The sequence below is a fragment of the Amphiprion ocellaris genome, chromosome 12 (genome assembly GCF_022539595.1).
Source record: "Amphiprion ocellaris isolate individual 3 ecotype Okinawa chromosome 12, ASM2253959v1, whole genome shotgun sequence".
Classification (NCBI taxonomy): domain Eukaryota; kingdom Metazoa; phylum Chordata; class Actinopteri; family Pomacentridae; genus Amphiprion; species Amphiprion ocellaris.
Window position 1 is genome coordinate 22,419,644 of NC_072777.1, and position 18,272 is coordinate 22,437,915.

The 18,272-nt window shown below is 39.4% G+C and overlaps 1 protein-coding gene across 1 annotated transcript in view; it reads left to right on the forward strand.

Annotated features, from left to right (window-relative positions):
* The first annotated feature begins 3,817 nt into the window (after nt 1–3,817).
* The window catches only part of enah (ENAH actin regulator), a 165,757-nt gene continuing 151,302 nt past the window's right edge, over nt 3,818–18,272 (forward strand). Inside the window, exon 1 of the mRNA XM_023292630.3 lies at nt 3,818–4,168. Within this exon, the coding sequence (XP_023148398.2) occupies nt 4,164–4,168 (5 nt within the window). The 5' untranslated portion in view covers nt 3,818–4,163. The remainder of the gene's footprint in view (nt 4,169–18,272) is intronic.

An 18,272-nucleotide genomic window follows, 5' to 3' on the forward strand; every position in this document is an offset into this window, starting at 1 on the left:
AAATATATCAATCAGTCATGTTATTTATTGCACATCGCTGTCTTTCACAATCTGCAGGACACACACAGTCTGTTTCAAATAATGTCTTCTCTTCAGGTTGTTTCCAGGCCAGGCAGGACCGATCTGTGCAGCTCTCTTACTTAATCACTGTTCTCATCATGCTTTCTGATGTTCGCTCAGATGGAGACACAACTGAAGGAGGGGGAACAGCATCCCCTTGAAGTAAAAAAAATTTTAAAAAATCAGCGTTTTTAATTTTGGGGAGTAAACAGTCTCAGTTGGTCTCAGCTCTGCTAAGCCTCTTTTGGTCCCTCTCTGGATAAGTGGCTTATAGTACTGGCTGCACTTGCTGCTGCGCCATTATAGTAATGGTGATGTTGAGGCAGGACGGACGCACACATGCACCCGACATGCGAGCGGCCACGCACTTAAAACAGAAACTCGTCCCGTTAAGCTCATTGTGTGTCTTTTGTGGCGACATCAGGGAGTCGATTTGGTTCCCTGCTGACATACAGATTAAAAATCTGCGAGGGTGAACATATTTACCGCATCAGCACACACTCACGCAGAAACACACTCACAGATAAACACAGCAGTAAATCACACAGCTGGCACCTGTGGCAGGACGTCAGCTCTTATTTGTGGGGAAGGCAGCACCATTTTTTAAATTAGTACTATTTTTTTAAATGTGTGAAAAGTTCTTGTTCAAAAAGATCTGATTCGTGCATCAAATTACACTTTCATAACCTTTTGTGCTTGCATTGAATCTGCAAACTCCCCAAAGTGTCAAATATGTACTTAATGATCAGGCTGATAAATATTTACATGTGGAAATATTAATGATTAGATCATCTATACTAAGACATAAAAATGAAATATCCTTTATTTTATGTTATTTTATTTTATTTCTATTAGCAAAACTTCGATTTTTTTTTCACAAAAACAACCAGAGGATCATCAATTGAGTTAAGCCAGGCTACGCTACGCTAAGCTAAGAGAAGATATGATAGGATCAGTTAAGATCAAAACTTAAATAATACCACAGGAAATCCTTGTGCAATGTACTGTCAAATAGAAAAGCAACAAAATAAAAGCATGACACATAACTGAAAATAAACATTAGTTGACTATATTAAGATTGCAATAGAAAAGTAATAAGTAATACTGGCAATGATTCTAAGATTACACGTGAAAATGAGATACTACACATGATGCTGAAACTAATGTACAAAGTATTGAGAAAAGTAACACTGTGAATGATATTAAAGTTGTTATCCAGATTTATGGGTCTATTGTTTAAGTTGTCATTCCTACAGAACCCTAACTGAGCCACCCTCCCTGAGCCTGGTTCTGTTTGAGGTGTTTTTTGTCCCTCCTGGTAAAGGGAAAGCTTCTGGTTCCTTGACACTGTCACCCAAATACTTGCTCAACAGGAACCAACAGGAAACTCTGAATTTGTTGGTCTTCTCCTTTACTATGTAAGGTGCTATGAGTTACATATGTTCTGAATTGGAGCTATATACACAAAACTGAACTGACTTCCTGTGGGGTTCTGAGCAGCACCTCAGTCTACAGTTAAAGCTGCTTTGATGTGACATCAGTTTGGCATTGTGGTGAAGAGAGGAGTTGTCCATAATACTGAACAGTTTCCTCAGCAAACACTCCAAATAACCTCAGCATCAACATCAACTTTCCCATCTTCAACAAATTTGTTGGAGTTTGGCATCCAAGCAAAATGTGAATCAGCCTGTATTCTGCACACTGTGTTAGAGTAGTGATCTTATGTAAATGCTTAGATATTAAGACATTAATAATTGCTGTATGTGTGCAGCTTGACTGCAGGATCACTGCAGTTATTTATAAGACATGGAAGCAGATTCCCCTACAGTCATTTTCACAAGCCTCTTTTGTAAAATGTTCCTCCGCTGGTCCCAGCTCAACATCTCAGGGAGCACACAGCAAGATATCCAACTCAGTTGTCAGGGGCAACCTGTACGTGCTACGTCCCACAGGCTGCGTCAACTGCTGCATTCAGGTCCCGTTGGAAATAACACGGTGAACACTCCTTCAATGAAAGATGCAGCAGATGAAGATGAAGTTTCCTACAGGCTTTTAACGAAATTTGCAGATGATACCAGAGAGCAGGAGCTGTAGTAGCCTAATATTCCTTCTGTTTAATAAGCTATCCAAAAAACCAGAGGTAATGTGTTGTCATCAATAGACTAAAAAAAAGAGCAACAAGGAGCTCTAGAGACTTTTTGTTTTTTCATAATAAACACATTTAGGAATAAGTTCCGAAAGCAAAGACAATAGCTTTCTGTAATGTTTTTTGGATTATTTTGTCGGACATCCACATCCGCCTCAAAACATTGAAAAGGTTTCTTAGACAAATGCCTGACAGAGGTCCTAACATGTCAGCATCCAACATGCCAGCAGCTTGTTCTCGTCTTTCATTTGTCGTCTGTTGTGGCATTGCGTCATTTAAGCAAAGCTGCATTTTAAGGAGGCCTTTAATAGTCACTGGAGTGTCTGTGTACCGGTCACTGTCTGATCATTGCGCTTCAAGGATTAGAAAATAGATCTTCACCAACTGTTGAAGGCTTTGACATTAATGGAACTTGATGTATCTGTGTTTTTGTTTTGTTGTTATTTTGACTTGAAATTTGTCAAAATGAACCCAAATTTGATCAATAATGACTTTAAATTTTGTCCAAAATGACTTTTAAACTAGTACAAAATTGCTAAAAGTTGTCTAAAATATAAACAATAAATACTTATTGGCCCCTCAGAATGGGAAAAATTGCACAATGTTCAAATGAGGGGCATATTTTGGCCTCACAAAGGTTTTGTAAGGGCAACCCTAGACCTCCAGTGTTTTGCTATTTTTACTTGAAATCTGTCCAAAATTCCTTGAATCTTCTTATTAACCAAAAACTGTTATATTCAATAAATTCAGTTCTCTAACATTGTAGAATTTGATGTATGGCAAGACAATGCTCTCATTTTTAAGCTATTTTGACTTGAAATCTGTCCAAAAACACCCAAATATTATCCAGAATAACACAAAATTTGACTGATTTAAACTTGTCCAGAATTACTTAAAGCTGTCCAAAATGGGGCTGCACAGTGCACGATGGTTAGCACTGTCGCCTCACAGCTAGAAGATCCCTTGTTCATATCCTGGCCTGGGTCTGGGATCTTTCTGTATGGAGTTTGCATGTTCTCCTTGTGCATGCATGGGTTTTCTCCAGGTTCTCCAGCTTCCACCCACAGTCAAAAAACACACTGAGGTTAATTGGTAATTCTTAACTGACCCCTCACCCCTCACCCCACCCCTTCCCCCAACTCTGAAGAGGAGATAATGGATGGATGGATGGATGGATGGATGGATGGATGGATGTCCAAAATCACCCATTTTTTCCCAAAAAACTTTTTGTAAGTCCAGCCCAAGCCCTGGATTTTTCATTTATTTTTTAATTTATTTTTTGCTATTTTGACATGAAATCTGTCCAAAATAACACAAATTTTATCTAAAATGACTCAAAATTGGTCCAAAGGGACTTCTAAACTTTTCAAAATTACTTACTAGAGGATTATAAACAATAAGTAGGGCTTTGAACTCAAGTCTATATTTAACAGAAGACCAGTGCAGAAACCTAAGAAATGGAGTGATGTGTTCTCTCTTCTTGGTGTTGCAGAAAATAGATGTGGTTTGTCAGGTGCAGGCTGCTGGAGCTTCAAGATAGGAGTTGCCGGAGTGTCCGTGAACGCAGCACGTGTTGCAGCCAGGAGGCAGCGGCAGCGGAGCGGCGGCAGAGCGGCAGAGCGGCGCACCGCACCGAGCCGAGCGCGTCAGAAAGAGCCGAGAAACGTTGCGATTCTCCCACTTTGTTTCCAGTGACTCACCCACCACCAGCGGAGCCGCGATGCTCTGGATCATGTAGGATCGGACTGTTTCTTCTCTCTTTTTTTACGTCCTCATTTTCTTTTTTTTCTTTTCTATTTTTTTCTACTTTTACCGGATAGCCTCTAAACTGTGAAACCTCTCATTCATCTGGTCGCCTGTAGCGTCGAAACCGTGAACTTCTGTGAAAAAACTACACAACAAACTCCGCCGTCGTCGAAGGAGTCGGTGATTTATTTGGCCTGACAACACTTTCACCATGAGGTAAGAGGCTGCTGGTTGTTCTTCGGTGTGAAATAACACGAGAGAAGTGTCCGATCGGTGGAAAACTACGAATATGTTGCTCTGAAATGCCATTTTTATAAATGAATTCTGTTTTGTAAGTGGCTCCACGGCTGCTTCATAGACACGCTGTGGGGTTTGCAGTGTCTGCATGAAGTGTCATGTTGTCCTAGGGGTGAATTTTGCCAGTTTTATTGCACAGACAGCCTCAGTTTGTGCTGCATTGGTGGACGTGCATGGGTTGGGAATGGCGCTCGTTCACTCTGCTGCTGCTGCTACTCCCACACTAAGAGGGATTATCTCTCAGCACTGGTGATGGGGTGGCATTTTTTATTTTATATTTATTTATTTTTTGAATTATGATTGCCACACTTACTGTCATGTACAAGAGAAATGACGTGGAGAAATGGCTGGAGAACATCCATGAATCTCCATCTAGACAGTCTGTCCAGGTCTTTTGCAGACATGAATCCACACAGATACTTCATGACACAAGTCAGAGGTGCACTGAGGACACACCTTTTCCAGCTTCATCCTACACCAGGTTGGATGTAACGTCTGACACTGGATCGCATGTTAAGTCTGAGGTGCTTGCATGTGCTGCTGCCTGTTGTGTAGCACGGATGGAGTCTTTATTTTCCATAGAACATGATGCTGGTTGCTTTCTGAAGTGGAACAGTGACCCCAAGTTGAGTAAAAACAGACCCTCTCCAGTAAAAATCCAGCATTTTACCTTGTTAATGTGTCTGTGTGGAGTTTTTTTTGGATGCAAGAATGAGTGAAATAGGTCTTAAAAACACAGATTCCAGCTTTGGAGGCGTTAAACCTTAAGAACCAAGCAAGGATGGGAATTTCTGCATCATTTTTCTTCAGAATCAGTTCGACCATGTGTGGCTGAATCACTCCCACTATTAGTACTTGCCACAAAAACTGCATGATTTGTGTGTTAAAAAAAATAATTATGAGTTTTCTGACAGATATTTGATATGCAATATGATCTTTTAAAGTCAAGTTTCATTTCAGTATTTATTGTCACCATTGACACAACAGTTTAAAGCTTGGGTCAGAGTTGGATGTAGACTTACATATATGCCGTCCAGTATCAGTCAGGCTCTTGGTTTAAAGCCACAAAGTCCGTATAGGGAGGAGGTTGGGGTGGATGGATGAGTTGACAAAACATGGGACTTTAGCACAGAAGACACCATTAACACAACAGGTTAAAACTTGGGTCAGAATTGGGTGTAGAGTTACATTCATGTCATGTTAAGTCAGGAAGTGTCATTTTCATGAAAATAATGGTCTAAGTAGGTAATTTAGATACACACAGGTGAGTTTTGAGGGGTTTTATCGGTGACCAGAGATGGACTAAAGGTGTAGGACTGGTGCTGGGCTCAGGTAGTAGAGTGGGTTGTCGTCTAATAGCAAGGTTGGCGGTTTGATCCCTGTCGCCTCCATGACCAAATTCTCCTTGTACAAGATGCTGAACCCCATGGCATGGCATGACAACTCGGCCACTGTTGTTGGGTGAATGAGAAACGCACTCTTAAATGGTTCGGAAGCGTAAGTTAAAGAAAAAGGCTCTATACTAATGTGGACTGCTGAATGTTTCAATACTGGAGAGGAAAACTTTGCAAATGCTGTATAATTTGAGTTGCTTTATTCCCGGTGAAGTCTCATGCAAGATGCACATTCTTAAAGTTAGAAGCTTGGTCAAGTGTAGCCGCCGAAAATACTTGCTTAGGGTTTGGTTTGGCTTCAAATACAATCCTTTTGCAAAATGTTTGTAGTTTTTCCTCGATTTTCTCAGTTACCAGGGTGACAAGTTCTGCCTCATCTAATATATGGTTGGTTTACTAAAAAAGGGCGGCTGTAAAATAAATGACAAAGATTAGAAACAAACATGCGTTTTAATCAAAACATAATCCAGAATGCAATTTTGTTGTATTGGAACATTGTACTGTGCAGACTGGGTTGTCTTTTCCATAATTCTAGATCTCATGTAACATTACTGTTGCAAATGCCTTGAGGTTCCTAATGCATCTTTGACAGCCACACTGTTATTTTACCACCAAAGGCCTGGAGTTGGCCTTGTTCAGTTACATCATCGTGCCTGAAAGCTGGCAGAACCATCATTTTAAGCTGTTTTTTGTTAGTTTGTGCAGAGTTTCCTTCCCCACAGGAATGTGTCCTTAAGAGCGCCTGAGGTTGCTGATGAGGCAGAAAGGTTTTTACTTGATTCTGTTTGACACAGCACAGAAGCTTTTCTCAGATATTTCCACTTGAATGCCTCTGTGGTGATGTTCAGACAAAGCTCAAATGTCAAAAAGAGCTTCTACTGAAGTGTGCGATCTTCATTTTCTTTTGTTTCACCCATTATCTTGTGTCGTATGTGGGTTAAGAAGTGAGACATGCAGTGTGGATGAGGCCTGCCCCCTTTAAGAAAGCCCTTAATTGGATCCAGCTGTTGGAATCTCTCCGTGGGCCAAACTCAAACTGTGGTTAACAATAGCTTTGGTTGTTTCAAAGAGCCGCATGTTGTGTCCATGTCCCAGAATGGAAGCCACTTACTTTTCATCTTTCTCATACTTTTTTAACAACTCTCTCATTAGCTGTTTTTTTTAGCTTCTTATGTGTCTCAGAGCATATCTGTCCTCAGAATGGAGCAGTGCTGAAATTGAACATCACCAACGCCACTAATGGCAGCAGACTGGAGTGAAGACTGGTGTCACTTTGAAACACAAGTTGTGTTCCCTGCTGTTTCTCGTGGGGAGAATTGTGTGTCCAGAGGGGATGCATTGAAGTGTCTACAGTGTGTAACAGGTGTGTGAGCGAGTGGCGGCTCCAGCTGCTCTGAACTGACTCATGGTGGACACTTGTGGCTGCTTTTGTGCCATAAAGTTGTGCCCACATGGTCAGCACGCTGTTACTTGTCCAGTGGCTGTTCAGTACTTGTGGAGATGAGTGTTGGGTTGCCAGTTTGGCGCTATGTGTTCACACAACTGACTTACGTTGAGTTGGCAGACTTCCCCTAGGCATAAACATGCCCATAAACCATTTGTAAAAGCAGCTCGTAGCAACCTGTAGTTATGTCTATTGTGACTTTACCCTGTAGTTGACTATTAATCATTAAAAAGGTGGTCTGTCATTAATATTTCAGTAATGACGTATACGTTATCTGATATGGACCATGTATAAAACCTGTATAGGGAGGAGGTCGGGGTGGATGGATAGATTGACAAAAATGGGATGTTAACACAGGAGAACAATGTTGAAACCAGTCGTCATTGTTTTCTTTCAACCTTTTGTTCTTTTCAAGAATCATAATACAAGGTTTCCCTAAAATTTGGACACATAGGAAATCTCTTTATAATTTTTTGACTCCACAGATTAAATATGGCTTTGTCCAAAGAGGAAAGAGTTGAACTGGTACTTCTCAATAGACATGAAGGATGGACATATTGAAAGATAGAAGATGAATTTAATGCATGTCATCCAAGGAGGATTCCACTTGGCTTTTCCACAGTGGCAAAGGTGGTTAAAAAGTTTAAAGAAACAAGCAGTGTCATTGACAAACCCCATTTGGGACGACCAAATGTGTCAGTCGAAACTAAAGAATTGGTCATGACTACAATTCATATTAGCCCCAAAAAAATCACTTCGCTAACCCAAACCCTCACCCTATTGTTTGATGTGTCCATCCTTCATGTCCACTGAGAAGTACCAGTTCAACTTTTTCCTCTTTAGACGAAGCCAGATTTACTCTGTGGAGGCAAAAAAAATGATAGTTAATGAGATTTTCTGTGTCCAGACTTAGAGACTCCCTGTACAGAAAAAAAGATGTTTGGGTTAATTTAGAAACATTGTCATATAGTTTGTCCAGCAGAGCAGCTCTGACCTCAAAAGTCAGTATAGGTCAGGCTCTTGGTGGAAAGCCGCAAAATCTGTATAGGGAGAGGTTGGGGTGGATGGATCGGTTGACAAAACCATGCTTGGTCTGTGAGTTTGTGTTTATTTTACAGAAATCTGTGCATTTTCTTGTTATTTTTGTACATTTTATCAACAAAAATGTCTTTTATCGTTAAGTAAATGAATCCCAGTGAACAAAACTAATTAGATTTTAATTGACTTTTTTTCAACTCTCTCTTCTTTTAAGTTTCATACTGATAAGTTCTCTGTGGTGAAGGCTAAAACTTCTTTTAGGGCACCAGAAATTCCTCTCTGCAGGGATAAAACACAGATTTTTATGTTTTACTGGTACACAAACACTACATCCTTGTATATAAATGAATATAAATCCCTACCAAAGCTACAAAAATCTGCTTGATTTGAATTGTTACTGCACAGAACACAACATACTGCAGATGCAATGAAGGGCCTCTCAGTGCATTATTAAGAATTTTGGTATTGCAAGCAAACTCTCTGGCCCCTGCAGATGTTTATCAGCTGGTTTTGTCCCTGTGAAGGTCAAAGATGCCTGGCCAGAGCACATTCCTGAACCACCAGAAACAGAACGTATATGTTGCTGGTTGGTTTAGTTCCCTGCATCGTGTCAGGCCACACGTACCGCTGATGTCAGCTAATCTCTGGCTGTTTGATAAGCAGCATCGTCAGGGCGACGGGGCTGTGAAGTGTCATGGTAACAAGCCTTGACAACTGCTGAAAGGCCTCGTGCCTCCCAGGCGCCGCAGGTTCACGCCACCGATGAGTGACGGGAGTCGAGGCCACGCAGACTGGAACGTTTTAATCTAACCACTGCACCGGAGGAACTGTTTATGTGCAGAGTAGTGCCCTGGTCCCTCATGAGTTTAAGTTGGACTGCAGCCAGTGATAGTATCCCATCCAAATGAGATATTAATGAGGTCAGCCTGGGGCTAATTTCAAATTAGAATAAATGTGTTCTTTACATTGATTTAGACGGCTAAAGATAAAGTCACTGACTCCTTTTACTCAATGAGGGCTGTTGACAGAGAGCGATATAAAGAGAATGCCCTCCTCTCCTTTACAGGATGCATTAAGAAGTCATCCGGATGAGATATCATTACAAGAACTATGACTTCATTACCAATGTGCATAATAACCTACTTCTCAGTTAATGTCAGTGTAGCAGTCCTCAGTGGTGACTCCCAGGCTTTCAGATTTACAGTACTTGCTTTGTCTCTGTCCTCTTGCGGGATTAAATCGACCCTCTGGAGCAGTTTGTGGGATTGGTAGCTTTACTCTGGAGGCAAATTTGTTCTGTTTTACCTCTTTTATCACACAGACTGATCACAAGTTTAGTGACACAGAAAACTGTTCCCAAGGCTGCGTCCAGACTGGAGAAATTATAAGCCATTTCGATGCCAAAATCATTTTTATGACCTTTTAGAATAGGCTGTTAAGTTTATAAATCTCCTCTTTTCTGTATGATTGTCCCCATTGAAGTGCAGGAACGTTTCCCTGCAGTCTCGCTGCTATTGATGTGCCTCGTGATAAATCTAATGTTGAATAATTCATATAAAATGTCAGGAAGATATAATTAAAACTGACTAATCAGCTGGAAGAGTTGATCCAATCGACTTTCTTCCCTGCAGTCGCATCATGCGTTGTGTTTTGCTGCTGGTGGATTGAACGATAAAATGTTAACTGCATGCAAAATAGGACAGGAGAATAAAGTTACTGTGCTCCAGTGATTTCCCTTTGAAGTTTTTTGGGGAAGATTCTGATCGCGGCTGGCTTCCCGCCACCATCTGCTCTCCTCCCTCTCTGCCAATCCAACCTTAATCTCACTTTCTCATTTCCCCCCTTCAATCTGCACCAAAAAAGCCTCAGTCTTCTCCAAGACAGGGTTTTCTTTTTCTGAAATTTCCATCCATTTGACATCCCAGATGAGTTTCATCCCCTCACATCTCGCGTCTTATGTTTCAGTTTGCTGAAGTAAAGTCAACCCAAGGAGGAAAGTAATCGCAGCTTGTGTTTGAGGCAGTTCCCCCAATGAATATTGCTGAATCACTACAGAGAAAGGCTTGACTCTGTAGACTACTCTTGTAGTGCAAAATCTAGCTTCATTTAAGTGTATATTAAGGTATTTTTCTAATTTTTTGGGCCATCGAGACAGAAACTACCAGTTAAAATCATGTGCTGTCGAATACTGTCTTTCCACAACAGGCTCTTAGTTAAAAGGCACAAATTCTACATCGGATAGAGGTTGGGGTGGATGGATGGACATAGGAGACCACTGTTCCAATCAGTAGTCATAGTTTCTTTTCAACCACTTTTTTCTTTTTAAGAAACATAATACAGAAAAGGATGTTTGGGGTAATTTAGAAACATTGTTGTCACACAGTTTGTCCAGTGAAGAAGTAGAGACTCCATTATCACTGTTTGCAGCACATTAGTCGCTTAGAAAAGTTAATAAACAGTGACCTAACTTTCTCTTTGCATTATAACTATATGTGTATATAAAAAATATTGGCTGACATATTGATAGTTTTTAACATATTTTTAAGGTATTTTTTCAGTTTTTTTTTGGGCCGTAGAGACAGAAAATACCAATTGAAGTTATGTTCCGTTGACTAACTTCTTTCCACAACAGTCATCTGCTGTTGTGCTGCCGCCGCTGGAGGTTAAGTGCCTTGCTCAAGGATGTCTCAGCGATAAGCTACAAAGGGAGCATTACTCATTCACTTCAACCGCTCTCGGTGTCCTCTCTGACCTGGTGATTCAAACAGCATCATGTCCTCTGTGTTTAATTCGTGTTGACTGATACTCGTGTTTAACTCGATGCTCCTTCCCCCTGTCTTTTTGTGGTGAGTCACTCCACGGACACTCAGGATATTACAGACCAGCCTGAGAAATTACCCCTTTCTTTTTTTCTTCTCTCGCATGGCATTTTTCGGCCCTCCCGACTAGCTTTTTTTAGGGGGATTTTGTTGCTTTGAAGGGAGGTGGTTGGCGAGTAAAGCACTTACAATGCAGTTTGACTGGTAAACATTTGTGCCACTGAGGGATTGTGCTCATTATAAACACAGCGGGCCCAGCACAGAACTTTATCCAGTCTTGTTGGGTGATGATAAAGTCAGATTTTCCTCCCAGAAAGTGCTTTTTAGGTCACTCACAAAGGTACTGATTCTTAGAATTGACAGACAAATGATTGGAATAACAAGGAATATTGAAACTACACATTTACATACAACTGCACCTTGTATGTATGGAACATGTGCACTACTCAGCCATACTTTTGTACATATTCAACAATGTGCAATATCAAGAAGTTCAACATCAGTCAAACTACTGTTTTTGATATAATTCCTAATATTCTAATTAAGCTATCTTTAAAAGAATCTGTACTTGACACTTGCAGTGAGAGGATTGCTGCTTAATATTGTTGCACATTGTCCAATAACAGTTAAAGGAATTCTATTCTATTCTATTCTATTCTATTCTATTCTATTCTATTCTATTCTATTCTATTCTATTCTATTCTATTCTATTCTATTCTATTCTATTCTGTTCTGTTCTATTCAAATCTGTAAATTGCACCAGGGAGTTTTTTTAATGACTGTATTTGAATCATAGATTAGTTGTCCATTTTTATGCTAATTTATGAATCACTTTGTGTAATTTAAAAAAAAAATGTCTTCATGTGCTGATTTCAGCTTCTGAAATTGTTTGTATTTATTTTTTTTTCCTCCTCTAGATTAGATTAGATTCAACTTTGTTGTCATTGCACCAAGTATTAAGTACTAAGAAAAAGAAATGCAGTTTAGCATCTTTCCAGAGGCGCAAAAGCAGCAGTAAAGGTCATTATTTAGACTATGATATATACAAGATGTTACAGTGAAGTGAATGTCTTTGTGTTGTGGACAAACAAGACATTTGAGGAACACTAGTTTACATTTTTTCACCATTTTCTGACATTTTTTAAGACCAAAAACTCACCAACAGAATAAGTAACAATAGAAGTAACCATTATTTGCAGCCTCAGTTGAACTGGAGTCACTTTAGGCTGACTATTTGATTCTCAGATGAAGGGATGTTTGGCCTAACTACTGTATCATATTATGTCACATGCTTGTGGTTTCAAGGTTATTTCTGCTCTAAGCCTGTATTAATTTCAGACTCTCTCTTCACAGTAAATGGCTGCTTATAACCTCCTTCCTCCCCCAGAAACCAGCTGTATTGGTATTAGTGAGTGGAACCGCTTGGAACCGTCTTTGAGCTCACTTTACTGACAGAATATGAATTACAGGAGAAGAGTCAATACGTTAGAACATGAGATCAGAAGGATTAGATGAAACTGGAGCTTGGCTCATTGATCATATCTCTGCTGACTAACGTGCTGCAGAAAGAACAAGGCTCGTCTGACACGTTGTCTTTGGGGAAGCTGTGACTGGCATCAGCTTAGCGGTAATGAGGCTTCAAATGTTGTGAGTTTTGACAAGAAGGTTAAGCATTAATGCTGTTGGACAATCATGTACATATTACATACATGTATGCTTCAGTGTAAACATTTACTTTTCTTCTGGTTACTGAATCAGCAGTTTGCACACAGAAAGTGCATTTAATTGCTTCATCTTATTGTATATGAAACAAGCCTCGTAGGTTTCCATAATATTCACGAAAAGTTGTCATATCTTGTGTGACCGTTTAAGGGTGAAGAATCATGTTTGTGCAGCTGTGCTCAGAGTAAATACCAAACACCGTCCGGAAATGTACGATGTTGTCGGATGTTGTTGAGCAGCTCTGACCTGAGGAAGATCAGCCTCCTCTGGTTCTTGTGTCGCTTCTATCGTAGATCTAAAAAGGAAGGTGTGATACCAGATTAACAGCAGCTTGTCACTCACACTTCTTTCCTACTTTTCACACACAAGATCACACCCACCTGCTATGGCTGCACTCTATTTTATATCTTCACGGTCATGCAACTGTGGCTTCACGCTGGCTGAAAATATAATTTGTCTCCATGTTGGCCGTGTTGATTGTAGTTACACTGTAAAAAAAAAAAAAAAAAAAAAAAGCAAACATATGTTAACAATTTTTAATTGTAATTTTTTAAAAATATAGATGGTCATTTTATAGATTTCGCCTGTTTTGTTAAATTACAGATAATATCTAATAAAATTACAGGAAAAAAGTATCAAACAGGCCAAAATTTAAAATCATGTCCACATTAAAAATCTGTATTTTTCCTACTTTATTGCTGTTTGACTATTTTAATTGTATATCAATCAGCAAAAATACTGCTATTGTTATATAATTTTTGTCATTATTGAAAAAAATATGTATAATAAGGACTGAAAAGTGGTAGATAATTTCTTAAACTGTTACTTTACAGATTTTTTTCTTTTTTCTGAAGTTTTGGATATCTTGTAAAATCACTGCAAAAACAGATTAATTTCAAAATTAATTGTAAAAAAAATGGAACAAAGCTGTAGATAATGTCCACATTAAAAATCTGTATTTTTTTTAAATGGTAATTTGTTCTTTTTCAATGTTTGATTATAAAATTACACAATTTAAATAAATATTTAAATAAGAAATATATATATATAGATATTTTACAGATATTTGATGTTATTTGAAATAAAAGTTATGTATAATAAATATCATAAATTGCATTGAATTTTTAAAACTGTTATTTTACATATTTCCCCTGTTGTGTTAAATTATATTATATAATATCTAGTAAATTCACCTTTGCATGTTGACTATAAAAAAATAATTTAAAAAAATGGACAGTACTATAGTAGTAATGTCCACGTCAAATAGTATTCAAATACAAATAGTAATTTATTCTTTTACAGTGTGTGACTGTTTGAATTAATTAAAACTGTCATTATTTGATAAATTATTTTTATTAAAATAAACTTTAATTTCCACAGATTTTGCAGAACATTATAGTATTCAGTATAATCTTGACTTTTTTTAACTGTGTTTTTGTACAGATAAGATAACATGAAGTTGAAGATGAAAGAAATGAAAGAAAATATCAGCATCCACAGTTCACAGCAGTAAAGTGTGTATGCGGAGCTCCGAGTAGTTCTGTTGGTGTGTGTGATTGACGGGAGGATTGTGTGTTTAACCTGTGAGGCTTCGTCTTCGCCGTCCTGTGGGTTTGGAGAGCTGCTGCCACTGACATCACCTGCTGGGACGAGGAATGTTGTGAAGCCTCACTGTGGTTTGCTGCACCTGAGGGCAGGTTCAGCTCTGAAACATTTGCCACCAGTGAGGCGACTTCCTCCTGAGCTGAATGTAAATGTGAGTGAGGGACAGACTGCGTGGACAGATGGCTGTCAGAGCGACAGCGCTGATAAATGTACCGTCTATACGTCCTTTAACACACATGCTCAAAACCTGCTATGAACTCTGCTCATATGCAGTTAATCAGCATACATAGTGATTTAAATTCATTGGAAAGCTTTAAAAAGAAGTCTATTTCAATCCGGCACATTTCCCATTAGTGCAGCTATTAGGTGTCCTGCTAACTTTGCACTCTTCACCTCTGCTGTAGCGATTCAAGGAAATGAGGATTCACAGAAAACAGCTTGTGAACGGCCTTTAGAGAGGCAATTAGCATGAGCTCCCTGCAGCTTTCTGAAGAAAGATGATTTCTGCATGAATAATTTTAAACATTTGTTTTCAGTCAGACTGGAGTTAAATGCACATTTTGCTAACTGCACTAAGGATCTCCATTCAAGGATGCTCGCTGTGTGATTTAAGCACACTGGTTTACTGTGTGAGGCTGACTTTGACTGCGAGGATGGAGACGGCGGCAGAAAGATTAGAAACTCTGGTAAACTGGTGGAATTTCTGCGCTCTCTGATCTGCTGCAGACTGAGGAGGAATACTGTTGCTGCCAGCTGCAGGACCTGATGATGGCACACTTGGAAAATGTCCACGTGTCCATGGATGGCAGAAATCTCAGCTGTGGAAATCTTTGTAAACACTGTTTGTGATGTTTCACCTTCCCAAAACAAGCTGGTTTTGGGAAGGTGAAACATCAACAAGCAAACTGGTTAACTGATTCTCAAACGAGCTGGCTATTGATTTAATAGGTAACCACTGAAGTGATAATTTGGATAATTGTTACAGTTCTAGTTGGAAATACAGAAATTTTAATGGTTTATCACCATTAAATATGCTAATATAGCTCTGAAAACAGCCACATTGTATGTTGTTTTGTTCAACATATTTACACTGCGATGTATAATAAAGACTGCAGCATCCAGGTTCGGCTGGCATGACTTTAGATTTTTAGTTTTCATTTTAGAAATAACTGCAAATACTCATTGTTAGGAAACTCTTTGGTTTTGAAAAATGTCAAAGTATAATAACTGAAGAATCTTACTTGCAAAATTACATTTAACGAACTTTTCATACAAACACACACAAACAAAACTCGACTCATTCTTCGTATTGTAGTCATTTATTCGTAATTTTTTCTGCGTGTTTGCTGCTGCGTGTTTTGGTGTGTGAGCTCCTGTCTCTGCGTTTTCATTCCTGAATGTTTCGCTCGGAGTTCGTCCACAGATCGTGTTGGCCATCGTGAAGCTCCGACCAGCTGCATGCCCTCGATGCGATCATCTGTGTGATTCGCCAGCGGGAGGCCGGACCAGCATGATGAGCCACGACAGCTCATGAATGTGCATTTCTCTGCTCTGGCCTGCCAGCTTCTCCCTTCTCACCTCCCCTGCCCACCCCCTCTCTCCCCTCACTTGTCTTCTTCTGAGATTATGCTTGTGCTATTTCAGCTCTGGTGGTCAGCACACAGTGAGGAGAAACAGGGATGATGGTAGAGGAGAGGAGGTGAATGTGAGGCCGAGGCATTTTTAGTTTTTTCAGTCAGTTGAGTTTGCCCAGTTGAGGTGGATAATATCCCAGTCTTTTGGGGCAAAATCAGGATCTGGATCACAAATCTCTCCTCAGATGTAGTTTAACTTACGGGATCACATGATTAGTTGTGCATACAGTTGTCTGGATAATAAGGATAGACTGATTATCTGTCTGGCTGATATTTAAATTTTTTCTGATTATAGGTATCGGTATTTTTATTGACCGATTATTGATTGATTAAATGTACTACTTCAGGTCTTATGCAGCCTCCTCTCTCTGCCTGTCATCACTCTCTGGTCTCAGAAATGTCAGAACAAGGAACGCAAACTGTGTCCGCAAATCGGTAGCAAATTTAACTGTGGCAAAAGCTGTGCTAACGGCTAGCGACTAAGTTAGAAGGCACTGACAGATTACCCTGAAACAGAGGCTGGAAAACAAGAATTAATATGCTTTAATATATGGACCTTAGTGGACAAGAAAAGTCATAGAACAGTGAAAGATTGAGAAAATGAAGAAAAGCACATGTAACTGCAGGAGACAAACTGATCAATCTGAGTTGATTAAACAGAGGAGAGCATCCTAATTTAATTACTCCTATTTCTATTGTACATATTAAGTTATAGTCACCTTTCTTAATGAAGAGTCCACTTATGACAGGTTCTCTGCTATCACATGTTGTTAAAACATCTAATGTCTTATGTATATTGCTTCCAAATATCAATTATTGGTCTTTCTTGATTGCCCACAATGCGCATTGGTATCGGCCCTAAAAAACCCATATCGGTTTATCCCTACTGGATACAAAGCCTGTCACTTCAGTCTACAAATCTTTGCATTCTCTGTTTGCTCTGATTTCATGTACAAAGTTCTGACCAGAAGTGGTGATTTGCATCTTGGCTGTTTTGATGCTCCTTTCAGGATGTTGATTTCTGGTTTTCTTTGTGTGGTCTTCTGTTTACAACATAAGCTGCCAGGTTTTTGTTGTGATGATCCTTGATGTCGTTGAGCTGAGAGTCTCTCGTCCTGTAAACAGACTCCAACTCCAGCATCCTTGTTCTACACGAGAGCTTGGTTTTGTTTAAGTGACCCTCCAGCTTTCGGGAGGACTACTGGTGCCGGCTGCAATCCAAGATGGTAGAGTTGAAGTCTGTCTGCAGGTCGAGACTAACTGGAGAAAGAGCTAAAGGACGCTGACGAATTACACAACAGCAACTTGACCAGGCTGCATGTCGGATGCGATCTGTGCCATTCCTCTATGAATTCAGTTCATCCACAATATGTGCTCATCAGATCGCCAATCTCTACTCAGCTGCCAAGGAGATTGTTGATTTTATCTGTAATTTATATCTTTGTAAACTGTTTCTAATTATAGTGAAGTCTGCACTCCAACCTCGTCACTTATGTGTCTTCACAGCAGAGACTTTTGTCTTTTGTGTTAAAGCAGATGTAGCAGCTGCAACAAAATTAACTGGTGGGTGAGATGTCAATTGCACAGTTTGTGCTTTGCCGAGGAGAGGAGTCTAATCAGACCTCGAGTACATACCAGTTCCCTTCAGGCATGTAGGCATGTTTCCCTCACATGCATCTTTTCCATGTGCTTTAGTCTAATTGTGCTGTGTATGTAAGCCTTTCTGTAATTGTTCATATACTATAGACTGTATACTGAGCTCATATCAGTGTCAGTTTGCTGCCCAGACCTTAAATGCACCTAAAGCCCATTTCTGCTGGGGCAAATATGTTTTCTTTATTGGTAATTTGATTATTCATTGATCCAGTTTATGGTTTGAATGTTGGAGTTTTGTAGAAATGATTGATTAGATCAATTGTAGTCTGACTTGCTGGCATTTTTAGCTCCATGTGAAACTAGGTGTAAATTATGAGGCCATAAAGTAACATAACAGTAACATGTAGATTTTGAAAAACTTTTGTCATTCAGTAGGTATTGAGTGTTACAAGTTAAATTAGCATTAAGTGTAATCAAGGGTTTATAAGTCACAAAAAAATTATAGAAATACCTTCAGTGGACAGAAATGTGCAAATTAATCACCTGAGAATGTGCAAGATTACATAGTATGTAATGTAAACAACTTCAAATATGCAAAAGGATAATAATAATCTGATTTAAAAGGTGTGTGTTATAGTAACTAGTAGATGAAAGTTGTTGTTTCAGAGCCAAGAAAAGATGGAGGACCAAAAAGGAAGCAGCAGTGATATGGGTTGTCATCACCTGAGGGGATGTAAAGGGTCTGTAAACCTGTGCTTTAGCATGTTGAAC